Source organism: Cenococcum geophilum (genome assembly GCF_001692895.1).
Source record: "Cenococcum geophilum 1.58 unplaced genomic scaffold K441scaffold_21, whole genome shotgun sequence".
NCBI lineage: Eukaryota > Fungi > Ascomycota > Dothideomycetes > Gloniales > Gloniaceae > Cenococcum > Cenococcum geophilum.
The window spans coordinates 134,730-157,122 of NW_027137579.1; the positions used below are offsets into that span (position 1 = coordinate 134,730).

General features: G+C 46.9%; 13 protein-coding genes across 13 annotated transcripts; 7 read left to right on the plus strand and 6 right to left on the minus strand.

Annotated features, from left to right (window-relative positions):
* The first annotated feature begins 122 nt into the window (after window positions 1–122).
* K441DRAFT_111129 (uncharacterized protein) lies at window positions 123–2,029 on the plus strand. Its single transcript, XM_067639963.1, has 3 exons — window positions 123–578; window positions 636–787; window positions 847–2,029. Exons 1-3 carry the CDS (start codon window positions 556–558, stop codon window positions 1,881–1,883), a joined length of 1,212 nt encoding a protein of 403 aa, XP_067503957.1. The 5' UTR covers window positions 123–555; the 3' UTR covers window positions 1,884–2,029.
* Window positions 2,030–2,593: 564 nt separating this feature from the next.
* K441DRAFT_111110 (DUF775-domain-containing protein) lies at window positions 2,594–3,476 on the minus strand. Its single transcript, XM_067639962.1, has one exon. It carries the CDS (start codon window positions 3,383–3,385, stop codon window positions 2,732–2,734), a length of 654 nt encoding a protein of 217 aa, XP_067503958.1. The 5' UTR covers window positions 3,386–3,476; the 3' UTR covers window positions 2,594–2,731.
* A 925-nt stretch (window positions 3,477–4,401) lies between these two features.
* Window positions 4,402–5,458, minus strand: K441DRAFT_111218 (uncharacterized protein). Its single transcript, XM_067639964.1, has one exon. It carries the CDS (start codon window positions 5,112–5,114, stop codon window positions 4,584–4,586), a length of 531 nt encoding a protein of 176 aa, XP_067503959.1. The 5' UTR covers window positions 5,115–5,458; the 3' UTR covers window positions 4,402–4,583.
* A 343-nt stretch (window positions 5,459–5,801) lies between these two features.
* On the plus strand, window positions 5,802–7,578 carry K441DRAFT_560692 (Rh-like protein/ammonium transporter; the record flags this gene model as incomplete). The annotated part of the gene is made up of 7 exons (XM_067643502.1): window positions 5,802–5,900; window positions 5,964–6,116; window positions 6,175–6,347; window positions 6,414–7,011; window positions 7,069–7,226; window positions 7,285–7,362; window positions 7,416–7,578. The coding sequence occupies 7 exons, from the start codon at window positions 5,802–5,804 to the stop codon at window positions 7,576–7,578; spliced, it is 1,422 nt and encodes a 473-aa protein (XP_067503960.1).
* A 711-nt stretch (window positions 7,579–8,289) lies between these two features.
* K441DRAFT_677336 (uncharacterized protein) lies at window positions 8,290–9,894 on the plus strand (the record flags this gene model as incomplete). The annotated part of the gene is made up of 5 exons (XM_067651056.1): window positions 8,290–8,430; window positions 8,510–8,766; window positions 8,798–9,051; window positions 9,128–9,238; window positions 9,296–9,894. The coding sequence occupies 5 exons, from the start codon at window positions 8,290–8,292 to the stop codon at window positions 9,892–9,894; spliced, it is 1,362 nt and encodes a 453-aa protein (XP_067503961.1).
* A 545-nt stretch (window positions 9,895–10,439) lies between these two features.
* On the minus strand, window positions 10,440–10,691 carry K441DRAFT_560598 (uncharacterized protein; the record flags this gene model as incomplete). Its single annotated transcript, XM_067643497.1, has 1 exon — window positions 10,440–10,691. A coding segment is annotated over one exon (252 nt), but the record flags the coding sequence as incomplete, so codon positions are not given.
* Window positions 10,692–12,583: 1,892 nt separating this feature from the next.
* On the plus strand, window positions 12,584–14,054 carry K441DRAFT_636177 (thiamine pyrophosphokinase-related protein-like protein). Its single transcript, XM_067646463.1, has 3 exons — window positions 12,584–12,650; window positions 12,702–13,935; window positions 14,046–14,054. The coding sequence occupies exons 1-2, from the start codon at window positions 12,610–12,612 to the stop codon at window positions 13,606–13,608; spliced, it is 948 nt and encodes a 315-aa protein (XP_067503963.1). The 5' UTR covers window positions 12,584–12,609; the 3' UTR covers window positions 13,609–13,935; window positions 14,046–14,054.
* On the minus strand, window positions 13,830–14,368 carry K441DRAFT_560227 (DNA-directed RNA polymerase core subunit RPB8; the record flags this gene model as incomplete). Its single annotated transcript, XM_067643484.1, has 2 exons — window positions 13,830–13,935; window positions 14,046–14,368. 2 exons carry the CDS (start codon window positions 14,366–14,368, stop codon window positions 13,830–13,832), a joined length of 429 nt encoding a protein of 142 aa, XP_067503964.1.
* A 949-nt stretch (window positions 14,369–15,317) lies between these two features.
* Window positions 15,318–17,498, plus strand: K441DRAFT_561049 (uncharacterized protein; the record flags this gene model as incomplete). Its single annotated transcript, XM_067643518.1, has 1 exon — window positions 15,318–17,498. One exon carries the CDS (start codon window positions 15,318–15,320, stop codon window positions 17,496–17,498), a length of 2,181 nt encoding a protein of 726 aa, XP_067503965.1.
* A 315-nt stretch (window positions 17,499–17,813) lies between these two features.
* Window positions 17,814–19,176, plus strand: K441DRAFT_659746 (PAXNEB-domain-containing protein). The gene is made up of 2 exons (XM_067648583.1): window positions 17,814–18,315; window positions 18,411–19,176. The coding sequence occupies exons 1-2, from the start codon at window positions 17,844–17,846 to the stop codon at window positions 19,151–19,153; spliced, it is 1,215 nt and encodes a 404-aa protein (XP_067503966.1). The 5' UTR covers window positions 17,814–17,843; the 3' UTR covers window positions 19,154–19,176.
* K441DRAFT_659748 (uncharacterized protein) lies at window positions 18,977–19,488 on the minus strand. The gene is made up of 2 exons (XM_067648584.1): window positions 19,132–19,488; window positions 18,977–19,021 (listed from the first exon to the last, which is right to left on the minus strand). Exon 1 carries the CDS (start codon window positions 19,480–19,482, stop codon window positions 19,234–19,236), a length of 249 nt encoding a protein of 82 aa, XP_067503967.1. The 5' UTR covers window positions 19,483–19,488; the 3' UTR covers window positions 18,977–19,021; window positions 19,132–19,233.
* Window positions 19,489–19,911: 423 nt separating this feature from the next.
* On the plus strand, window positions 19,912–21,143 carry K441DRAFT_659751 (SEN34 subunit of tRNA-splicing endonuclease). Its single transcript, XM_067648585.1, has 2 exons — window positions 19,912–20,907; window positions 20,973–21,143. Exon 1 carries the CDS (start codon window positions 19,936–19,938, stop codon window positions 20,878–20,880), a length of 945 nt encoding a protein of 314 aa, XP_067503968.1. The 5' UTR covers window positions 19,912–19,935; the 3' UTR covers window positions 20,881–20,907; window positions 20,973–21,143.
* A 724-nt stretch (window positions 21,144–21,867) lies between these two features.
* Window positions 21,868–22,237, minus strand: K441DRAFT_677341 (uncharacterized protein; the record flags this gene model as incomplete). Its single annotated transcript, XM_067651057.1, has 2 exons — window positions 21,868–21,929; window positions 21,991–22,237. 2 exons carry the CDS (start codon window positions 22,235–22,237, stop codon window positions 21,868–21,870), a joined length of 309 nt encoding a protein of 102 aa, XP_067503969.1.
* Between the last annotated feature and the right edge of the window lie 156 nt (window positions 22,238–22,393).

Below are 22,393 nucleotides of genomic sequence, written 5' to 3' on the forward strand. Positions count from 1 at the left end.
TTTTCCGCGTTCATCCATTATAAAACCGCAAAGAGCTCCTGAGCTTGTAGGTATGCGTCTAAATAGCACTTACCGCTCCGGTTTGCGTCCGAATCACTATCTATCGTCATCAGCTTGCCGCTTATCCCGCAGTTCAAGATGGATACTCTAGAAAGCTACCTGTCCTCCCCAATATTCTTTCCCGTTGAATAATTTCTCGTGAGAGTTGTGTTTTGAGTGCTAAAGCGTCACTACTGCTCAAGGCAGAAAAGGAAGCCTCAGTATGCCAGCTGTGAGAAGGTGGTTCTCTGTGTCCGCTTATATCAAACGAGATACTAAATGGCGCCAATTCCCTCCTAATTTCTATTTCTTTACGTCCATTCTTAGTGTCCCACACCCACAGCCCTTAGTCGATGCCCCACTACAGCATGCTGCTATTCCTTCAAAGCCTAAACTCTTGTCTCGCGCCTTCGATCCATCTCGCCTCGTTAGCGACCATCGCAAACTAGTTATACAGACTATCGCGGTTACGTGCGCGTACTAGCCGCTACAACTACGTTCTACTGGCTCTGCCGAATGAGGAAGAGGTTTCGACATAGGTAATGATCGGCCGATCGAGACCTCCTTGTCATGACGCTAACATAAGGCATGTTCAGGCTCATTATGCTACTCATCTACGGTGACTTAACTCGAGCAACTTGGTATTTTATATTTGCCATAGCCTCATTTCGAGGTGGAGCTATACCTACACAATCGCCCTTTTGTCAAGCCAGTGGGTTCTCAATACAATATGGAACTGAAACGAGCGGTCTGTATTTCTCAAATCCACGGAGAATATAAACTCTAGCTTACTGAGAGTTCAAATAGACTACGCAGTCCTCACCATTGCGATTCACAGCGCGATTCAAGTTTTTCGACCTTCTGTATCAGTCCGTTCCGACGTCTTCTACAGACAGCATTACTACATCTATGCAGGAGGCCTCACCATGCCCGCGCTAATGGCTGGGCTAGCATTTGTAAATCCCACCGCTGGCTATATATCGAATGGGGCATTTTGTTCTCTCCCATTGCGACCATATTGGTACCGTCTCGCATTAGCATGGATTCCTCGCTATCTTATTGGGTTTACCATTCTTGGACTAGCTGTGGCTATCTATACCCACTTTGGATTCGAGTTCCGTGCTTTTACCAAAGCAGCAAATAGGTCCACATCAGTGTCCACCTCTACAACTATACCAACATTGGTAGCAATGGAATCTAGAACAGCTACAGGATCATCAATATACCGGAAGCAATCAGACACCCCAGGTCAGGAATCGGAAGATCCAAGTAGCTTCATCAAACAGGAATTAGATCGCACGCGGAGGGTCTCAGGTGTTATGTCGATAGCGGAGACCATTAATTCGAAAAGTAGCTCTGCAGATTGCCAAATCACTAGCTCGCCACCTCCTCAACTGAGCAATGCACCCGAGCACAATGACCGTGGCCAAGTTCGGCAATCAATCGCTAGTGTGTCAACAGCATATACGGCGAACACGGGCAGAACCATCACCTTTGATAGCGATGCTCAAATATTCCCCGCTCTTGGTGATGCCCCCGAACCATGTCGGTCGACCGAACGGACCAACTCGACCCATCGGAGCCACGCCGACAGTAATGACACGGCCCTTGAACGTATGGCCCTACAGCGCAGCCGAATCAACCGACAACTACGTCTCCTCTTCATCTACCCTATAGCCTATATCTGTATGTGGATTATCCCTTTTACTATTCACTGCATGCAATACAACAATTACTGCCCAGCACCCTCCCTATGTCCTCAGCTGCTTGTCCATATTTTGCGTTACCATCATGGGTGCAGTAGACTGCCTAATTTTCAGTCTGCGCGAGAAACCCTGGCGTAACATTCCTGCCTCAGATCGGACTTTCTGGGGCAGCTTCTGCTTCTGGCGCAAACCGGTGCCTCCCTCAAATATAGAGCAGGGTGAGGATGAAAAGCGCAACAGCAGCGTCGGCACTGATCCCAACTCTGCCGCCGTAAGATCGCCGTTGCAGGTCCCCGAGCCATTCCAGCTACCCCGACTAGCACAATTTTGGTTATCGAAATCATCAGATCAGCAGAAAGCGGCGGAAAGCGAATCGAGCCAAAGAACCTACTACGGTAGAGCAGGGCGCTGGAACGCTAGAATGTAGGGACTAGTTTGAGCGGAAGGAGTCGCTGTCATCTAGCAAGAGAGAGTTCAGAAGAGCCCGAATCAAATCCCGAGTCACAGAAGTCGGGCAACATTTAGACTTCAGAAAACAAAGAGGCATCGTGAAGATGTGATTACGTGCAGCCTGGTTGTCAAGTGACAAGTATACCGATTTATGCTTAATTCTCACTTTCTTGACGTCTTGTTTTGCACATAGGTAACTCTTTAGCGGAATAATCATGTGTGTTTTACGAGAGATTTTTTCTGATGCCCTTGATACCATTCCAATGCTCCAAAAAAAAGGTTCAGAAGCTCCCAGTGTTGTTCTAAGCAACCCTATTGTTCCCAATGGCCGTATGCTGAACGCAACCCATAGCCAGACATCCTCGAACACCGTCTTTAATTTTTAAAACAACCAAAACCTCATAATAGTGTGCAAGCTGTTTAGTAATACACAACACAGCTTGGTTACATCCAAGCCAGATAATGTGCTCCCGAGCGAAACACGACGGAGCACCCAACAGCACTTCATTACACAGGACGGATTATCAAGCCATCTTTCAACTCTCGTCATCCCTTTCCAAGAAACCCGGATCATGCTCAATTCTCTTCTCAAACTTCGACCACCAATCCTGGAAGATCTTCAACGGCACGACCTCATTTCCACCGGGGCCATTTCCCGCAAAGCTCGCGAGAAAATTGAACGCATTCTTGATGATTTTTTGCGCCAGCGCCTTCGTCGAAACCGGCGAGTTCCCAGGCGGACATTTCACGAGCTCTAAGCCCAAAGACGACTGCGCAGCCTGCGCCTTCATCTGAGTGATATTCGCCGCAACCTGCGCCGCCGGCTCGATTGAGATGCCCAGCGTGACATTTCCGGTAACACTATTGCTCAGCGGGGGCGCAGCGCTCTCATCGACCATTGCATCATCATCGTTATTCACGCCATAGATCCCAATCGCCTTGTTATTGACCTTGAAAATCGCAGTGGGTTTCTCGTTCGCGATGCCGCCTAGCAATTTGAACTCGGGCGAGTCGGGGAGCTGCACGTATACTGCGGCAGCCGTGTCAGCAGGCAGCACGGTGCCTGGGAGCAGGAAGATGACGATGTGGCTAAAGGGTGGCGCGGCGGGGAGTGTGAAGGCGAATTGGGTTTGTGAGATTGTTTGTACGTCGGTGAGCACCGGGCGGCCGGAGACTATAACGCCGAACATCGTGGGCCGTATAGGGAGGACATTGGGACAAGTAGGCGGAGGGGTGAAGACGAGGGTTTTGTGGGTGCCCGCGGAGAGTGAGGGTTATTCTGGAGCATTCGGAATGAGTCCATGGAGGTCTTCAGCCCTATGCTTATCGATAAACGTGGCGCAGGAGGAACCTCCGCGACACGGGGCTTACACTAAATCGACTTCAGAGGCCGATAGGCCATCACTTTTAACAACAGTCAGCTTCAAATATGCCTTCCGAGTCCAATTTTAGATAAAAATACTAACAACATACTGTCCACTGCCTAAAACTTATCCACTGTCTAGAATCTCCCAAAATTCGGTCAAAAAAGCCAAGCCAAAGGTGCATCGATGCTATTACTTTTCATTAACTCACTTTGTAAATGTGTAACAAGCAAAAATCTCTCGATATGCTACGCATTAGCCTAGCGGCCGTCAAATTTCGCCAAAGATTCAGGTTTACAAGTAAGAAACAAAGCTTCGGGATTCTTACTGCCTCCAGCAATGCCCTAACCTCTTACTCCAGAATGAATATTATTCCCGAGAGCACTGTATTCTCCCAAGAATTCTATGCAGCGGCTATGATATCCTCGTGGATAATAATCAGATGCGAGCCCCGCACACTCTCAAAATCCTTTACTTTCATAATACGGAATCCAGTTTTACGGAAATCGTCGACTTTCTTTAAAATATCTGCAGTTGAATGCCGCCAGGAGTCCACAGCTACGCTATTCCAGACCTCTACAGGACTTTGTTTTGGCTTAGGTTTCAGTATTTGCCTCCATGATATGTCCGCAAATACGCCCCCTCTATTAGAGAAGTAAGGATCCACTTGACCAATAGAGATAGCGGAATCTCCAGTTCCCGAGCTTGAGGAATTAGTCTGACTTGAGGAGTCTCCCAAGTTGTTCAATAGCTCAAGCGGTTGGCCCTCCCTCGGGATTTCGTGGAGGACGTCGACAAACTTGCGTAGAAATGCACCAGGAGTAGATTCGATATCTCTCGACATGCTGTCTACAGAAGAGCATACGTCAATTTTTGATCTATTCAAGCTGACAGCTATTCTATTGAATGAAGCTTGATCGGTTTTTAGAAGTTCAAAGCAGGAGTCCCGCACAAAGGTCACGGTTCTGCGAGCTTGTTTTTCTCGGTTTGACGTCGCTATATGATCCTTAGCTTATTAGAATAACTAGGTGCGGCACAAAATATACTTACAAATTAGGCCCTCTGGAAGACCTGTTTCAAGAGTATTTGGGTCGGCATATCCCTCGCGGAGAATTTCTGCCGAGGCCTCCTCAAACACATCTCTCCACCCGAAAACGAGCGCAATGAATGCCCATCCTTCGCAATTATTACCTCGACGACAATCTTCAGGCCATGATCGATCTCTTATGAGCTCTGCAACGCTTCGAAATGGATTTACTGCGCACTCGTATTCCCATAAAGCTCGCGACAGCTCTAGAAGCTCTTTAAGCTCTTTAAAACGCCATGTCGTTGCCTTCGGTGTTCCACCATTAATCACCTTAACTATGGCCAACAGGGCTGGGGCACTGATGAGCTTTGTTGACTCTATTTGTGTTATTTCCCTTTGGTGCCTCCGGTCTTCTTCAACCGCCCCGTGCAGACGTCTGGAGAATTCTCTAATCTTCCCCGCTTGGACTACCACCTCTGCATCTGGATCCAGTGGCCGTACAATTACTATCGTGTGGTTTCCAGACATTCTCAAGGGTTTTTGTGGCAGATGCAGCTATAAAGATCGGTCACCGACACAGCCCCGAATTGCCGGCCAGGCTTGAACACTTCAGGCCTGCAGGACTGCCAGCTGAGAGGCCGTTGATAACGGGACAAGCGGTAAGAAAGGAGTCTTTGGAGTTGTTGATGTTGCTGGAAGCTTTTTGGGAGCGGAACGTAGCCAAGAGAAGTCCACGATACAAAATTAAGAGCCGCATGATAAGCAGACCCTCGGTCCTTCACTCTAAAGTCCGTGAATCTGCCTAACAAACACATGCTCCATGATAACGCACTCGCTCCTAATTCGCCAGAGAGGCCATTGTTTGCCTGGCAGAGGCTGATGCGGAGACAGAAGAATTCTGGCCACGAATTCATCAGCTGGGACCAATTGGAAGCGTTCAATATATTGGGCTGCAAGCCATGTGTAGGCGTGCGTCCATCACACGCCACCGCCGAATTGGGCCGGAAATTAAAGACGAAGTCAGCCTCACCTCGTGAAACCGTTTCTTTCACGAGCTTCTTGTCCTAGGCTCCAACAAAGTGACCAAATGATCCGCACCTTCTCATTTCCCCTAAACATGCTACGATTTGGATACCGACTTCCCCCATATTACTTACACGAAACAGACGTCCTTCAACTAATAGTCTACGCTTGTTCTTCTAAACCCGAGTAACAATGAGTGATACTTTCAAGTTCGACGTCATCCCAGCACTGAAATATAATGTCACAGCTACGGCTCAACAAGTTCATGATCAACCATTTCTGTATTTTCAGGTGAATACCGGCCCATGAATTTCACTTTTAGCAATTCATATTCTTATTAANCGGAAACATAAGGGTGCCGACATAACTTGGATGTTAATTTCCAGCGCTCTAGTTCTCCTCATGGTACCAGGAGCTGCTCTTTTCTATTCGGGAACTACTGAACGCCGATCAACATTGTCAATGATCTGGCTTCCAGTAATGACAACAACAGTCATCGGACTTCAAGTAAGTCTCGAACACCTCGACAATATTGTTGACAATTCTGCTGAGAATCACCTTCAAGTGGTATTTATGGGGCTACTCAGCAACATTTTCTTCATCATCCACCCGGTTCTGGGGAGGTCGAGATGGCATTGCACTTCACAACGTCCTCCTGAAGCCAGTAGGCAATCCTTCGGGTCCTCAAATACCAGAACTGCTCTACGCCTTGTATCAAGGCATGTTTGCCTGCTTCACGTAAGTTTCGAGGGACCCTTGAGTAGCAGTCTCACAATCTAGCTAACGCAGGCTAATAATTACCAGTGCATCACTCGTAAGCGGTGCCGTTGTTCAAAAGTCACGACCGGGTACTTTCCTCATTTTCATCGTTATATGGAGCACTTGCGTATATGATCCAATAGCACGATGGACGTGGAGTCCCGAGGGATGGTCCAACCATTGGGGAACCTTAGACTTCGCTGGGGGTACACCCGTTCACATCTGCTCGGGAGCTAGTGCTGCAGCATATTCAGTCTTTCACAGACTCCGAATTTGGAGAATACGTAACCGCCAGGGGGGTAACCGCCAGGGGGTCACTTCAATTCAAATTCAGAGGACTGGGCATCACAACGTAACAAATGTTGTGCTTGGTACTGCTTTTCTCTGGATAGGATGGTTCGGGTTCAACGGTGGATCTGCTCTAGGATCCAACATGAGAGCTGTATCTGCTTGCATGTCAACCCACATTGCGGCCTGCGCGGGAGGGGTCACGGCCTGTCTTCTTGGAATGGCTCTGGTATGGTTCCAGGCCAACCGTGATACAAGCGAGCCCGCACGATTATCTACTCGGCAGTACTCAATCATCACATTCTGTAATGGTGCCGTTGCGGGGCTTGTGGCAATTACTCCGGCGGCAGGTTATGTTCGTTCTCAATCAGTTCGCAAACCCAGTTTCTTGACTGACTATTCCGCTTTCCAGGTTCCCGTATCCTTTTCCCCACTATTCGGAATACTAGGAGCGTTGTTCTGTAATATAGCTCTCGATCTGAGCAAATATTTCTGGGATAGTCTTGATATTTTCGCAGTTCATGCGATTGGTGGCTTGGTTGGAATGATCCTAACAGGCTTCCTTGCAAGGTTAGTATCTCATCAGACCGTTCCGAATTGTCTGATTGCTAACTTTTGTATATCCGAGTAGAGATGATATTCCGCAGTTAGATGGGTTTACCACCATTCCTGGCGGAGGTTTAAGCGGCCACTGGGTTCAATTGGGGTCAGCGCCATCGACTCCTTCCATAGCTTCTTTTTATACTGACTGGTTGATAGAAAGGAAATAGCCGATGCTCTAGCCGGTTTAGGATGGGCATTTGTCGTTACTTTCATTATATTGCTAGTTATGGAATTTTCTATGCATCTGATGAGGGGCAAGACTGATCCTCAGGAGTATATTGTGGCGGATCTGGACTTCATTGACGAAGCGACGGTATAACAGCCCGCTTTAGATTGTCTCTTTTGGGATATTGTGGAAATAAATTTGCCTCGAACCATCCTCGGGGTTTCCCAAGGCAGTTTCTCTCAGACTTTTGGTAGGCCTGTCACAATCGGTGAGAAATATAATGCGCTAATGTCTGACCTGATTACTAGACGCCATTCTATTGGCCTGGTGTCGGTGCATGAGGGTGGTTTCCTGGAAAGGTTCTGTCCGCCTCGAGCCAACAGAATTGCCTTAATTCTGCCTTCCCTTTTCCAGGATTAGGCCACTGTGTTCCGGGTTGAGGCAACAAACTCTGAAATGCAGAAGCTGCTATCCAATGGAGTGGTTTGTTCAATAAGCCATTCGACTAAAACGAGAAGTGGCTTCAACGGCATGGCTTGAGATTTCGCCCAGCCTCCGCACACTAACCCAAGCTGAAATCTTGGTTTCACCGCAGCCTCATGATAATTCGCTGACAACTTCCGATGTCGCTTCGTCACATTTCTCGCGTGATCTTTCATATCCGGCCTCTGTCGTGTTACCGGAAGTATACGCCTTCAGTGGCGCATGAGCGTGCCGCAGCATTGCGAACCTATAGATGCCTGGAGGCAAGGCACCTTTATTTCTAGATCTGTGCTCGGGATCCGATAGTTGCGTTGGTATGCCACCAGATAGTTTTTGAGCTACAATTCTTAAATTATTTCCAACAACTCCTCGAAACGTACGATGGCTCATATTCCAAGGGATACGACTGAAATAGAGGACTACGAACATGAATGTAGAAAATTCCGGATATGCATTATCGGACGAGCTGGCGTGGGCAAATCAACCTTGCTAGGAAAGGTATTCGGCTTAAACGATGAAGATGTGAGCTCCATCCACACCAAGCGTCGAAGCCCCTATTGCGCTCCAAGCACCTCGAGACCTTACTAATAGTGGTGTCAAGGCCCAGGTAAAGCACAGGGGTGAGGGTAGCGGCAAACACAGTATCTGGGACCCCATTGCGGACGACAACAGGAACAGCGCCCTCATCATACATGATTCACGTGGGTTTGAAGCTGGAGAAACAGAAAATTTAAAGACAGTCACAGATTTCATAAATTACAGGAGCAAGCAGGCCACGCTGTCAGAACAGCTGCACTGTATATGGTTCGGCATAAAATATGCTCCCATTTGTGTCTTGGTGGCTAACGATGCATTAATGTAGGTATTGCATTTCACTAGAAGATGTCAGGCCGCTCCAGACAGCGGAGAATACATTTTTCAAATTCTTCCAGGACAAGGGGATCCCTTTAGTCTTTGTATTGACAAAATTTGATAAATTGGTAAGAGATAAGCTTGATGAGATTGCGGGTGACGAGGACCACCCCACTGAATGGGAACGGCAACGAGCAAAACAGGATGCAAGCAGCTTTGTTGAAGTTTTTCGTACCGATTTGGAGAATGCAACAGGGAAAGGCGTTAAAGTTCAGGCAGTATCTAAAAAGGGTGAGCTCCCAAAAAAACACTACTGATTAAAGAAAGCGGGTTGAGTTTTGTAAGTTTGCTAAAACGGTAATTACAGACGACCGACTTGTCCGGAAATTAGTGATCGAGACAGCCGCTATTGTCAAGCCAACGCTCAAAGATGTGTGGGTCCGAGCACAAGGGGTGGTTGCAACCCAAAAGCGAGAGTGTAGGCAATTACTTCTGCATGTGCTTATGGGGGCTGCAGCTAATATTTGACTTCCAGCCTGCGTTAAAGATCTGCCAACCTCATACTTTAAGAACGTCCTGATTGGCTGCGCACTGCCATTCAATCCCTTCAAGGCGGTGGTCCTAGACAGTTATTTCGAGCGTGTCTTCCATCACTGCATGGTAATATGGAACCTACCAGGACAATCCGTACTCTTTACAAAAGATTACATTACTAGAAGCTTCCGCGAAGCCACGCAAAGCTATACCACCCGTGCCAGCGCTGCATCCATAATCGACCTCGTAGGACCGCTGACCGCCCCACTTTATGTCAGGTTAACCATCAAGTTAATCTGCGACTTGATCATAATATTCCAGCAATTATTCTGGGCAACGCCACGGAGACAACTTTTGACAAGGAATGATTTAGAGGATCAGCTAGTAATCTATAGGAACTCTTCCGTGCGGCAAAGCATCCACAAGCTCGTCGATGGCTCGGTTGGTATTACGGATCTGGTGACATCTTTCTCACCTACAAAGCTTAAGCAGATCGTTGAGGAGGTGGTGAGCGCTGGGCATGTACTTATTTCTGAAGAGCTGCGAAGCAGCGATACAGGGGAAACCGGTGAGATTCCTCTTGCAGAACTTCCTGGCTGATCGAAACATGAGTTACTTTTAGAGCCTGGCAAACTTATATTGCATTACTTTTAACACTTGTCACTTGCTGTAAAACGTAGAGCAATTGCATCCCATGAATTCTCAGCTTGAAGTCCTAGAGGAGGCATATCCCGCTATCCAATTTCGACTAGTAATTTAGTGCCTCTGAGCCATGTCCAGTGCATATCAATATTCAATACTTATCTATAAGGATTCAGTATTAACACCATCGTGACATATTGTTGAATAATAATATAGATATTTAAACGCTTTTTAATCTATATTTAATTCAATAATATGTTATTATGATGCTGTTGAGAAATACTAAATCCTTATCGATAAGTATTGAATATTGATAAAAGCACTAGCCAGACAACCGTACGTTGACATTAGGAAAAAATCTAATCTTATCTCAATACGATCGATGATCCAATATACGAAGGCGCGCGGCATTAAAATCCGTCCATTTTTATTAGTCGCGTACGCGAATCAGGAACACCAAAAAGACTTACCCCACCATAGTAAATTGTATACAAATTAAAGTATTAACCATGGAATTTATTCCCGCCTTCAAATTCTATAATAAGAGTATTAATAGCAGCCATTCTCGTCACTAAAGTACGTATCCTATCCTGTGGAAACTTGTCCCACTCCACTCTCCACGCGCAATCAGTCCATTCTATTATATGTAGGGCATTCCACTGCTTTATAATCTCTATTCTTAATAGCATCCAAACCCCCTTAATTGCGTTCATTTCTGGAGAGTTACCAATATATTCTAGTAGGGGAATGCCCTCTTTTTAAAGTCTCCGCTAGGTCTATTTGCTTACATGCGAAGGAGCGTTATCCTATTAAAAAACATAAGGAAGTTAATCATATTTAAAAGTGTCTGGATCATAGCGTTAGAGTATAAGTTCCTTCTAATAAGGAATTAGCTTTAGCTTAAGGACTTCGTATGTATAACGTAGATTGTTAACTCCACCTTATAATGCCCCCTTTTTAAATATATTCTTCTTCTAAAAGACCTCCTAAGAAGCACGTTGTGTAGGCCACTTTTGCCCCTTCTTATCCCATTTCTTTTCTTTCTCTTTTTCTTAAGTATTAAAAGCTGCACGGCACTCAGCTTCCATCTCTTCCTTATTTATCCGTTCCATCTCTGCCTTATTTACCTCCTTTTATTCCTCCGTTTCTTTATAGTAGATATAGTAAGGCCCTTTACAATCGTACGTAAAGCACCCCCAAAACATAGCCTCTAAGTAGTTATTATACCGCCGTTCAATACAATCCGGGTAATATCTCTCCTCATCTCCTATTAACCGTAAGATATTTTATATACCACGTTTTACGGAGACAATAATAGAGGCTTCGTTAGAGAAAATAACCTTCCACCACTCTTCTATCCCCTAGTTCTTCTGTAACAACGCCACCCTATACCATTAAGCTCTTTAGATATCCGTAAGACTTAGCTTCTTTATAGACTTTGCTTGGCGGAGGCCACAGGCCCGTAACTTCTTCTTAATTATTCTACGGTGGATATTAAAAAAGCCCTCTTCTTTGGCAACAATATGCTATAGCTTCTTTCTTTGTGTTTTGTTCAACGTATAAGCTTCCATTAACTTAATAACCTCTTTATCTATAATCTTCTTAGAGGCCCTACTGCCTTTTTTACACTTAATTTACTCCACTTGCTCTTAAATTGTGGGGGGAGGGAGGCCCTTTTTGTTGTACTGGATTTGGACCTCTGCGGAGGCATTTTTAATATCTGTAGCAGTTGATTTGGTAAGCCCTGCTCTACGCGCAGCTTTAGCTTGATGGATATAAAGTAAGTGGGTTAAGAAGACAGCTTTATCGACGTCAGTAGCGTGCTTCCCTATAATCAAAAAGTAATAAATTTAGATTAGTGTTGGTGGGACGAGGAGCTTTTGGTGGAGCTCGCTAACAAAAATCCTCGCCAATGTAACCAATAAAAATGGACGGATTTCAATGCCGCGCGCCTTCGTACCGGTGTTCATGCACGAGCCAGCTTGGCGTTGCGCCTCACCAAGTGGTCCGTGCGCGAATATCATGCTTGCACCTATATAGATTCCATTAAATAATTACCTACTATAATGCCTTCTAATCGTGCTAGAATTGATATAGATTTTGTTCAGCATACTTAGTATTGGGCACTCATATCGAGCGACTTAACTCCTAAAATTAGGCGTGTATATTTAATTACAATACAATTAAAAGCTTTATATTCCTCCGTACGGCGTTAAATTCACCTCGATTGATTGGTTAGTTCTTATCGATAACCGTTAGACGCGAATTAACGGGTCAAGGGATATTCCGCTTATCATAGGTAGTAAAGTAAAGAAGGGTAGGCCAGTTGGCGCTTCGGATCTGTAGCAGACTTGAGGTCAAAATGGTGGTTCAATGAGACAAATTCGGAAATCATCAACCGTGTCGAGGCCATTGCGAAAGAAAGGGGTGTCAGTATGACTGCTATCGCTATTGCATGGGTAATCACCAAAGGATGCTGTCCAACTGTAGGCCTTGAGAGTGCAATTGGACGGTTTATTGATTTCTGGGCCGGCAAATCATGGCGATATGTCTCTTTGGAGTCTTGTTAAGGCAGGTGCCGCGCTTTTCCTAACTTGTTAGCCTTATGCTATCGATAAGGCGGAATTGGCACTCAGGCAGGACGGCACTTCAACTCAGTTCACTTCATCCACAATGGCGAAGTCAAACCTTGATCTCGTGGATGACTGCGACAGGTGAATTCTACCTTCAGAACTACGCATCCAGATCTTGTCTAAACTCAGTAGCTTCCCGTATTATCAGAGTGACTCCGCAGCCTACGTCGCGAGCATTTCAGCGTATTACCAGCTCCGGGTCGCCAACCATGATTATGCAGTTGGATATATCCTGTCATCTGTCGCTGAAATTTTCCGAGACCTCACTGATTGGGCCATCGATGATGACGAGCGCACTCTGACACTCACCACCGGTGCCACTGAAGCGGAGCGCAGCCATGTGGTCATGCGAACAGTGGCAGCTATGCGCGAGACAAAACACTTCCAAGTGCTGCAAAAGTGGAGGAACGAACTCTACCCTGTATATGGCCGCAACCGCGAGCTGTTATTCAACGTGGAGCGTTGTGCCAGTCCGTTGTTGGGAGTGGTCACTTACGGAGTCCACATGACGGCTTTCGTGCGGTTGAAAGATGGCTCAATGAAGATATGGATTCCCAGGCGAGCAAGGAACAAACAGACATATGGTGGAATGCTTGATAACGCTGTTGCTGGGGGGATTGCTTCCGGAGAAGTTCCATTCGAGGGTTTAGTCAGAGAATGTGAAGAGGAAGCTTCGTTACCAGAAGCACTGGTTCGTGAGAGAGCAAGGGCATGTGGCACAGTCACCTTTTGCTACATCCGCGATGAGAGGGCTGGAGGAGAGACAAGATTGCTGCAGCCCGAGTGTCAGTATGTCTACGACCTCGAACTTCCCGAAGACGTCGTTCCCAAACCCTGCGATGACGAAGTGGAAGAATTCTACCTTTGGAGTATCAAGGAAGTTCAAGAAGCGATGGGTAAAGCGGAATTCAAGCCGAACTGTGCGCTTGTAATACTTGATTTCTTTATCAGACACGGTATCCTGACAAGCGAAAACGAGAAGGACTATATCGAGATCACTTCGAGACTACATCGAAAGTTGGGATTCCCAACTCTCTGATCTGTTTTCGGGGTATCCAAAACGCCTATAAAATAGTAGAGTAGCTGAACCAATTTCCGTTAACGCCGCCTATGCAGTCGTAACCAGTCTAAACTCTAAAACGCCCGCTAATAGCTAGCAAAATACTTTCTGTCAGGCTGGTGGACGGCTACTAATCAAGACGATTATAGCCCGGCCTGTCTGAACAGAAAGGTATCCAAACACTCTTTGAGGCTAAACTTTCATTTCTTAAGGAGCATGTAGACATAATCGATGCGTAGTGGCGTGAGCTTTTTGTAGGGTCCTTCGATGTAGAGGAGTAATCCACCAAAGGAGCAATATACCTTTCTAGCGTACCAGATTTGTTAGCATCCAGTTGTCTTTGCTTAATGCATACGTCTTAAATGCGGACGAGTCGAGTCTGCAACCCATCGTAATTGGCCGCAGAGGGAACTCACATATTGTCTCCATCTCCCTCTTCAAACCTATACACCTTCCCATAACATACATAGTCATACATATCTGCGAGCGTGCTTTCGCTACTCCGTGACAGGTCTTTCCAACCCTTTTCGGGCTTTGTTCCATCGAGGTTCAGTGTGCTCGCGAGAACCATCTGGATGTTTTCGCCGGTTGTAATCGGATAGAGCTCATGGTTAATGTCGAGGGTCATAGAGGTCGCATTGTCGGTAGAGGTGCCAGTTATGCGCGATACTCGGTCGTACTTTTGGTTGTTAATGGCCGTAATGTTAAAAGTATCTTCGAAAAGCTGCGAATCCGCCATGGTGTGCAGGTGAGGTGAATGGGGTGGCGTCTTCTCTGATTGTGAAGCGGATCGAGATGGGTTACTAGGACTGAACTATGTTTCGCTGAAAGAGCCCAGCAGCTGTAGGGTTTTGAGGAACAAATTTCTTTAAAAGAAAATGTATGAATGCGACTGGGGGAAGACTTGGCAGCGGTTAATTCTCGGCAATGAAGCTCCCATGATCCCCACCGCAGGAACGAAGCCGCCAGACCAGGCGCTTCGCCGGACAAGAACATAAAGCTTCGTCATCTGCCTCCACTGACGCATCATTAGATTCAACCTTGCTTCATCGAAATACTTTCTCTCTGAATCTGACTCAGAATTTGCTTGATACTGGCGTTTCCTTTAGGCATTCATGCCCCTATGCGATACCCCCATTCTCTACCAGCCTAACCAAACATGAGCTCAGACATGAGCCAAGGATGATAGTTGGTGAGTTCAATCGCCAAGAAGCAGCATTAACTTAAGCGGATGCTGAATGGGCCTAGATCAGGTCAATTACCAAGCTCAACAATTTGTTGTGCTTTTATGAGGAACAGCTAGCAGAACGCCAAGCTAGACTCAATAGCTCTCAAGCCAAAAAAAAGAATACACTGATTTCAGGTTTTTTTCCTACTTGCTAGCATCTTCTAAACCTAGAGGAATCCTTAGTGGATGGAATTGTGGAAAACCGCTGGCCTCACTCTTGCTTAATCTTTAGGCTGGAACGTGCAACATATTGATACATTCATCCTCACTGTACCCGTTAGGTTGCAAGGCTCGGAAACTACCCTTTTCTCTTTTTTCTACTTCTATGGACTATTTTCATCATATTCTTCAGACCCAACCCCGAAATAGCTCTATCGCACATAGTGTGATACGAATGATGGAGACCGTGAGAAGGATGGAGAGCACAGATACCTCTGTCGACATTTCGACATCAAGCACAATGGAGAATACCCCAACAACCCGAGACACTGAAGAGACTCCAGAACCTCAAGACACTGAAGTCCCCTTTGATGATCGGGAGAAGTTGCAGCCCACTTTTCTAGGTATCCCTGTCGATATTTTTCGATGCATTGTCGACTACCTCGATCGAGGGGATGCATGCACTTTGAAGCTGGTCTGTCGAGGCTTGTCCGACTCGGAAGTCGTTAATGAGCTGATGTACCGAGAGCCTGTTCAATTTGACGATGTCAGAGAGATTCGTATGGCTGACTGGCTGTACAAGCCATTAGGTCGTCAGCGATGGGAGGCATTTCGCTCGTCTATCAACGACAACAATAGGTCATTCGTTCAAAGTGTTGCACTTTCCCATTTTTGTTCTATTGAGGACTTCAAATGGGTGGAACAGAACTTGCCCAAATTGACATGTCTGGATATCGCCAACATCAAAGACTTTGTCTGGACCCCGGGCGAGGTATGGACGTGGAAGGAGTTACTCGACGCTTGTCCACTCCTCTTCGCTCGATTACAGGAACTCGAGGTTTGCAACTGGGCCGATTTCGCAGCCCATTCTCGAGTAGAATATAATTATTCGTACAACGATTATCTCTTCAAGAGCAAATTCCGCATTTCCAGGCGTAGAGATGGCAGTTCTATTCCCACGACTATCCTCAAGGCCTGCACTCAACTCAAGATATTAGGTATTCGAGGGTGCTCGCGTCATATTGCTTGGAACGAGTGGGAAGTCCACCAACGTATCTGCACATTGGTTGATGGCATTGTTTCGAACGCTCCACCGATGTTACAGACTCTGAAATTACATGAAATGGCCCCGTTTCTGTCGCTAATGCTCTCCGAGGTTTCGAGATTAAGGCAACTATCTACCGTATCTGTTGGACTGTGTTCCTGGATGCAGGAACATCGAGATAATTTTCGAAACTATCCTTTGTTGATGCATCGTATGATACCAGGCACGCAACACCGGGATGAAGAAGAAGCCTTTGACGAAGGGACACTCGAAACGTGTAATCGAAACCACATGCAACTTGGCCAGCAAATTGTAGATGGCGTAAGCCATTCATTAAGCAACATGCTGAAACAGCTCTTGTCTGCGGTTCGCCAGCAGACAACAGTCAAAATCAAATCGTATGACTCTCTCCAAAACGTAATCCTTCATCCATTTCACTTTATAAACGTCCACCAGCCTACTCGACATCAAGTCGAGAATCCAGACTTCTCTGAATCTAGGGAGATGCAGGATGCAGTACGATGGATGGCAACAACCTGTGGATGGAAGCCAGTCTTCACGTGGGATACAATGATGTGCGACGTATTCCCAGCAAACATCGATACTCCAACGCTGAGACCGAGGGCAGACATCTTGTCGCAAATCAAGAAGACATTTGAAGGTCTTAAAGCGCTCGGTATTCCTCTTCGGCTTACCATAGGTGATCGTATCCTATCATGTTCCAATTCGGGCTTGGACAGATCACTATATTTCGGTGACTTCAAAACACTCATAGGTGATCCTCCTAACCATACACAAACTCTTCAAAAAACCCAGGCTCGCTTCAATCTCACCGGCATCGCTCACCTTGTTGACGAGCTCATTATCCACTACTCACTAGATATGCCTGGCGTGGCAGGCTGGGGTAAGACCAACAGGCAACTCAGTGATGGCGAGAAAGCGCTTATAGTCCGTGAAATGAAAGGTTGGCGGAAATTCTGGGCGCGGTATGCGCTTCAGTTCACGAACCTGAAGAAGTTAAATGTCATGGTCCCCAAAGGGATCTTTGATGATTGGGGGAGGTCTAAACAATTGGCACAGTTGCTTCAGGATGAGTCTTGGCAAGCATTAGAGCTTGACGTAAGGCGTGCAAAGTATGGTAGTACTCCTATCACGCCGGGGTTGCTGTTGAGGCACACGGACAAGAAACACCCTCGCATGAGATTTGTCAAGCGGGTCTTCTTCCGCCAAAACGACAGGAAGCTGCGTTTCGATGCGCCTTCTCTGACGGAAGAACAGCAAGAAGAGGAGGATGGCTTCTCCGATAATGCGGAAGAAATCGCGGATCTCACTAAGGAGCAGGTCAATCGATTCTGGAATTTTGAGAGGAAGCCAGAGAAGCGTAAACTCCAGGACATCGTCGAAGTTGGGTTGGCAAAGAAGGGCCGCGTACAGTAGATGGGACTTAAGGATCTTCTGGGATTGGTCATTGCATGAAATATGGTAGACGGGGAGTGGCTGTTATTAATCTATTCTTGACGTCAGGCAGTGCTCTAGACGCAATACTCTTATCAACTAACAAAATGATCTACCGATCTATATTTCTAGGAGCCTAGGTATTAATTCATGTCATATATGCGGAAGAATAATTGCTAAATGCTAGCCTTAACCCCGGCAATGCGACTGCGGAATGATATCCCTAAATGCTTGGCAAGAGTTAGTGATCGACCTCGCTTCTGTAGGGCTGAAAACTTCGCCAAAGCTGAAAACTATCTTCGTTGATCACCCGCACGCAACCCCAACATGGCGTTTCGTAAACGTAATGTAGGAATATCGCGTTCGATACCTGGATTAGGCTCCGCGTCTTCTTCACTAATCGCACCGTCCGCATCACCTGCTCCGTTACCAGGTGTTCGTCCTTCTCCAATCGATGGTCGCCCTACTACTTCTACGGGCACTCCCAGTTTTGATGGAATACTTGCAGGACACGCAGGGTTTGCTCTTGGCAGCTCCATATTGATTGAGGAATCAGGGACTACAGATTTTGCTGGTGCCCTGCTGCGCTACTACGCAGCTGAAGGTGTCGTCCAAGGCCACAAAGTCCATGTTATAGGAGTTGGAGAGCAGTGGGGACGAGAGCTGCCCGGATTAGTTGGTGTTTCGGGTAGTGGTACAGATGACGATGGGTCTGGGAAGGAGAAAAAAGAGAGGATGAAGATAGCTTGGAGATACGAGAGATTGGGGGAGTTCGGATCAGGTATTTCTGGGAGTAGAGGTGTGTGGGATGAAAGCCCTGTGTATATATCTCAATGCAAAATTCTATTCAGCAATTCTAAAATATTATTTTACCGTGCTGATCTCCCTCCGAAGGAACTACAGCACCGCCAGATAGAGCACAACCAGTGGCAGAAGCGTCGACTGAATTGGCAAGCTCTTCTGAACCAGCAGCATTTTGCCATATTTTCGACCTCGCAAAAAGGCTCGCTTTCCCAACTGGCACATTTATAAACTTCATTCCTCTTCCACTACAGAGTGCCGACTCGTCCCCGTTCCTGCCTATACTTCAAGATCTCTCTAAGCGCCTCTCTTCAAGCCCACCCTCTACGGTACATCGGCTTGTCATCCCAACACTCCTCTCACCCGCATTATACCCAACAACTGCCAGCCAACCACACTACCTCCTTCAATTCCTCCACTCTTTACGCAGCCTACTCCGACAGTACCCAACCCAACTCACAGCCCTAATCACTCTCCCACTTGAATTATATCCTCGCTCGTTAGGTCTAGTACGATGGATGGAAATGCTCAGTGACGGAGTGTTAGAGTTAACGCCCTTTCCACACCCCATGGATGCGCTAGTCACCTCGGGTGCAGCAACAGCGCATGAAGAGCGGCCGCAGGGTATGCTAAAAATCCACCGCCTGCCTGTATTCCATGAGAAGGGAGGAGGTGGAGGGGGAAGTAGCGGGCTAAGCGAAGACCTGGCGTTCACTGTCAGCCGACGGAAGTTCGTCATCAAGCCTTTCAGCTTGCCGCCTGTAGAGGGGGATACGGAGGCACAGCAGGGACTAGGGGAGGGAGTCAAACAAACCAAAGTAGACATAGATTTCTGAGTTTTAGGCTAGGACAGCAATCCACTAATCTTCGAACTTATGGAAGTCCGCAGTCGCTGGTACCGTTCCGTGCAGATTGCTCAAGCTTCCTCATCTTCTTCTCGGCCGAGCATATCTTCCATCTCGATTTGCTCCCATCCTGCCTGACCTGCGCCAGATCCCATTGCTCTTGCGTAACTTCGTCCGAAGGACGCGTGACGAGGGTGTATAGTAATGCCAGAGAATCTAGCGCGGAAATTGTCGCCTAGACAGGATGATAGGGCAAGATAGGCTGCAAAGAGTAGCAAGGGGAGGAAGAGGAGCAGGCTAAGCAAAAGAAGTACGTTCATCTTGGGTATTTATAGAGCTTTTTGAGAGTAAATGGGGAGAACGAGTCCATGTCCCCGGAGATAGTACTGTGCAAACAATGCAAAGCCAAGATTTCGCTAAAGATTGCACGTTAAATTCACACTGAGCCAAACTTGACCTCCATAACCACACTGACATGATGAAACACAAGGATCTAAGGCCGCCGTAGCTTTATAGGATAAGTATGTTGTCTCTCGAGGCTATAAAAGCTTATGTTACTCCCAGAGCCTTTTTCTGTTTCATGATTATTCCAAAAAATTCAATCTGTCAATCTACTGACTCCTCCGACTTTGTCGGCTGGACCTGATGACCGATATTCTAACATATGACTTATCTCCATCTTTACATTGTTTTGCTTTTGCGCTATTTTGATGGCATTGTTCTGACCTAGCTGTGGCTCTAGGAGACTTCTCGAAGTCGACATATCCGTGACTATGGCGGACATCTCGGTCCAAGAGCCATTTCCGATTTCGCTCATCGCAAACCGCCATCTCCTGTTCGACATTAACGCAGTGACTTACGCTCGTCGTGAGCATAATATATGTGGTGTCCTGATTGGAACAATTCCCCATCTCTCACAACAAAATATCTTCCTAGGCATCCCTCTCGAACTCATGCCTGAAGAAGCCCGGTTGCTGGTAGAGAGAGGACACGCATACGTCGTTGAAGATGTGGAGGCGCACAAATCGGGCTTTCTAGAAATGAGTAGAGAGGAGCGGTTGGCTTTTCTGGAAGTGATGGACAAGCAGGGCATGGAGACTGCGTTGAGCAGCAGGAAGAAGGCTGAAGAGAGATCAGAGAAGGCGCTGCGACAAAAGGGTTTGGCCCGCAAAACACAGGGAAAGAGCTCCCGGCGTGTTTCTGAAACTGCAGAATTAGGCGCAAGGGAAACTTCTGCGGAGGCGGATGTAGAGACGTCACTTTTTAACTTGCCATCCCGAACTGCTTCGCCAGCATTCTCGCAGAGCTCAGCTGCACTCGAACCTTACTTCATCACACCCACAACGTCATACCCTCCTCTCATACCTCCGCCCACCACACTAACTTTGCCGCTTCCGGATGTTCCTCGAACATATCCACTCTTTGCATATCTCCACTCTTTAGGGTATTTCATGACCCCCGGCTTACGCTTTGGCTGCCACTACACTGTTTATCCTGGCGATCCACTCAGATTCCACAGTCACTTCCTTGCTACGGGTGCAGACTGGGACGAGGAATTCGATCTGCTGGATATTGTCGGTGGCGGCAGGCTAGGTACTGGGGTGAAGAAGGCCTACCTGATTGGTGGAGCGGATACTTCTCCTAAGTCCGAATCTGGAGGTTGTCTGGATGCAGGAGAGGGAGTGAGGGCTTTCTCTATTGAATGGGCGGGGCTGTGAAGCTATATCTGTAATTCTCATGCAAAAGTTAGCGCCATACAAACACAAAAATTATAAACTCCACCACTAACCAACGCATTTATCAACAAAAGCTCGACGTTACGCTTGTTAGCTTATTAAGGCGATTCAGAGGGTATTCCTACCTTTATTAGTAGAGCAGTGGTTCTTGCCGCATTTTATCCGCGTCACCATTACCAAAACAAGGCTGTACACAAATCTTTACCTAGAAACCTATTAAAGGCCCCCTAAGCGCCTCTACCAACTCAAATACAACCATAAAGCTCTGTAGGAAGGCCCTATACGAAGCTCTGTGGTGGAGGGTACCATTTGTCGTCATTGTCGTCGCTGAGTAGAGCTCTGCGTCAGGCTCTGCGTACGGCTCTGCATACGGCTCTACGTGGCTGTAATCGTAATTATTAGAATTTTAGGTGCCTTTGTGATGGCTTTAGGGGGTTAACAAACAAAGCTTCGGGTAGAGCCTCTGTACGTAAAGCTATCGTACGATCAAACGCAGAGCCGTACACAGAGCTTCATCTGGCTGCCAAGTCTTTCTTACAAGTGCTTAAAGTACGATAATAATCTATAGACTAAAAATCGGGCATAAAAAACGACGTAGCCTTCTTTACTAGCCTTCCTCTAGTACTTCCACTTGCTAGGAATTTCTATAAGAGTTGTAGGTATCTATATAATTTGCCTTAAAGTAGGTATATATTAGCCCTCTTCCTTCGCTAACTTGTCAACGAAATTCTACTCGCTTACTAGACCTTCTAATGAAGATTTTCTTGAAACGGTTTAGCGTGATAGTAAAACCTCGGCAGAAGGTTCTGGCTCGAGATAACTCTATACGGTCACCCGAAATTCGATTCTAATAATATAACCACTCCTATCCTGCGGAACCACAGCTCCTGATATCACGTATACCCGGTCACGCGATAGTCAGGAGCCGTACGCTTGGCAGACCCTCGAAACCAAGCACATAAAACCGCTCTAACAGCTATCCAGTGCCTCGCTAATTTGTTCTGCCGTCAGCGGTGGGCTCGGGGGTGGCGCTATCATCTCTCGTTAGGTGCAATTGTCACAAAACATTGGCGAAAATATAGTCAGACTTACGGTAAGTCCCATAAAATCTCAGCGACCAGGCCTTCATCTCCTCCTCCGTGAGCTTGTCAGTTCGAAGCAGTTCATCCAAGTTATCCTCGAGGTTGGATGTATTGGACTTTATAGCCGGCGTCTTAGATGCCAAATCTATCGCTGGAACTGCGACGGGAGACATGGGCTTCGGGGTTGTTGCAGATGTAGCAGTTGTAGTGGCTTGCTTGGCGGCATTCGTCGGCTTTTTGGAGGCTAAACCTATCATTGCGACGGGGGACGTGGGCTGCGGGGTTGTTGCTGCGGCTGCAGGTGAGGACGCACAGTCTATTGCATGACCAGCTTCACCCCCTTAAGCGAGCGCTGCGAAATTTTAAATTCAGTATCCAACCTCGCTTGATTGCCACCAACTGTACATAATAAT